We start from the raw sequence: 2,500 nt of genomic DNA on the forward strand, positions 1-2,500 counted from the left end.
CGATAATAGCAATACTTGTCGTAATACTGATAACGATAATAAAATAACAGTAAATAGTAATAATAAAGAAAATGATAAAAATGATATCATTAATACTATAATAGAAATAATTACCATTTTTCCCCAGCTCTCAAAACATAGGCTTTACCAATTTTCAATACAGATCGCCTGAAATACAAAGTAAACCACAGTATCTATGTAAGAATTCCTTTGTTTAAGAGTTACACATTAAAAGGCAAAATACACGGAATAGTTATTTGATAAATGGAAGTAACATCTATTTACCTAAAAATGTCAAAATACACCAAACATTTATCATGACATTTATATAATTTGTTCGTGTGAAATAGAGAGAGAGAGAGAGAGAGAGAGAAGAGAGAAAAGGGAAGAGAGAGAGAGAGAGAGAGAGAGAGAGAGAGAGAGAGAGAGAGAGAGAGAGAGAGAGAGAGAGAGAGAGAGAGGAGGCGCGTGTGTAAAATAGATAAAGAGTGTTTATCCATCCTAAGTTATTTGTCATCCTACTAATAAAAAATAATTTGATGTTATCTTTTCTTCAAATTAGAAAGAAAGAAAAAAAGGAAAGACAGATATTAGTCCATTAAAAGAACCGTTTCTTTATAGCTAAAAACTTTTTTTTTTTCGTAATTCATTATATATTAAATTAGTTTTGTTTTATAATGATCATTACGGTTTTTTCACTATCGTAATCATCATTAATATTGTCATCGTAAGGACGATCTATTTGTTAGTGTTATAATCACTATTATTTTGATTAGTTATAATTTTCACTTAAAGTTTGTTGTTTTGATTATACTGATTCTAGTCTACATAATCACTGTTTGCTGCTATTTTAGTAACTTTGTCGCCAATAATGCCAATATATCAGCAATATTTCTACGCCACCAATTCCAAGGATGGTGGCCATTGATATAGACCAGTAAAAATACCATAATAATAATGATTATAACTCATTACCACAATAACAACGGTTATCACACATAATCAACACAATCAAATTCATTACTGCAAGTAATCAACATAATAAGAATAGACAATAATTATAATATACTTTTACTAATAACGTTTCACTTAATTCTTATTTCTCATGACTGAAGACAACAATGACGATCCTGTTGTTTCCTCTCGTACATTTCTCCTTTCTGCTATCGACCTCTGCTTTGAATTCTTGAACGAAATCATCTAGAAGAACTGCGATGGATTCCAAACCCCGCCCTCCATAGTTCCCTGTTCGTCGCGGGCGTGGTGGGCGGCCCGAGGCACGTTTCTCTGACTCGTGGGCGGCATTCAGTAGTCTGGCATGTCGTTTAGCGCTTCACCGAGACCCATGGTTCTGTAAGGAAGAAGTGCGTGGTTACGGAGGTTACTTGCTTGTAAGGCCGGGGGGTATGAGAGAGAGAGAGAGAGAGAGAGAGAGAGAGAGAGAGAGAGAGAGAGAGAGAGAGAGAGAGAGAGAGAGAGAGAGAGAGAGAGAGAGAGAGAGACTGCTGGTCAGGGATATATATATATATATATATATATATATATATATATATATATATATATATATATATATATATATATATATATATTATGATAACTCAATGTAAACTGGGCCTCAGGTGTCAAATTTGTCCACAATAAAATAATTGTGGATGAAATTTTTTCGTGTTTTGTCCTTGTCACTTCAATTAAGATTAACTGACCTGCCAATTAACAGAGAAACCTTTAGTATAACAAAACAATACTAGATGGATTATTATTATTTGCTGTGGAGAATCATTAACTTCAGATCTGGTATGCTCATTACCATTATCATGTATATACTTCTTCTGTATATCCATAAATATGCTTTATAAGTCATGTGTTTACGTTGAAAAAGTAAAATATTCAACAGTCCCTTTCCCGAGGCAGTAACTGCAGGCCTTTTCTATGGATCAAGTATCATTATTTCTTCTTTGTAAACTTCAATCAGGGTTCATCTACGTTTTACATTTTTTCCCAGCCAAAGGCATTACTCATAAGTGGAACACGTCAAAGATACCAAGTATTAGATTATCATCAGGTTATTAGCAACTTTCGTAAAAAATCTTAAGTACCAGTTTTTAATGATGATGGTAGTTGGGTTCTCTTTAATGAAAAAGAGAAAAAAAAAAGGGGCGATAGAAAAGATAATGACTCGAAATACTGCTCTATTTGGTCAAAATGATGAAGATTTCTTGGTAGATGATAACGATCAGGAAGCAAGAGAGTTGATGAGGTAAGAAAGGAAATTGATTAACGTTTTGTTATAATGATCCAAGTGTAAGCTTTTCTTTTTTTTTTCTTAAAATATCATAATTTTCTCAGTTTTCAATTCCTGTCCTTCTTAAAAATCCAAAATTAAACCAAATGTCTCACCACTGCAGAAACACGTCCTTTATAAAACAATATTGGGTCTGATCTCATCAAACTTTTGTTAACTCAACCACATGAAAGAGATACGTCCTTCGATTAATTAGAC

The 2,500-nt window shown here is 33.0% G+C and overlaps 1 protein-coding gene across 2 annotated transcripts in view; it reads right to left on the bottom strand.

Annotated features, from left to right (window-relative positions):
* Positions 1–414: 414 nt before the first annotated feature.
* The window catches only part of LOC119594969, a 24,466-nt gene continuing 22,380 nt past the window's right edge, over positions 415–2,500 (bottom strand). For both annotated transcript variants that reach the window (XM_037944097.1, XM_037944098.1), the window contains exon 5: positions 415–1,351. In XM_037944097.1, the coding sequence (XP_037800025.1) occupies positions 1,306–1,351 (46 nt within the window). In that variant the 3' untranslated portion in view covers positions 415–1,305. The remainder of the gene's footprint in view (positions 1,352–2,500) is intronic.

Source organism: Penaeus monodon, chromosome 35, assembly GCF_015228065.2.
Source record: "Penaeus monodon isolate SGIC_2016 chromosome 35, NSTDA_Pmon_1, whole genome shotgun sequence".
Classification (NCBI taxonomy): domain Eukaryota; kingdom Metazoa; phylum Arthropoda; class Malacostraca; order Decapoda; family Penaeidae; genus Penaeus; species Penaeus monodon.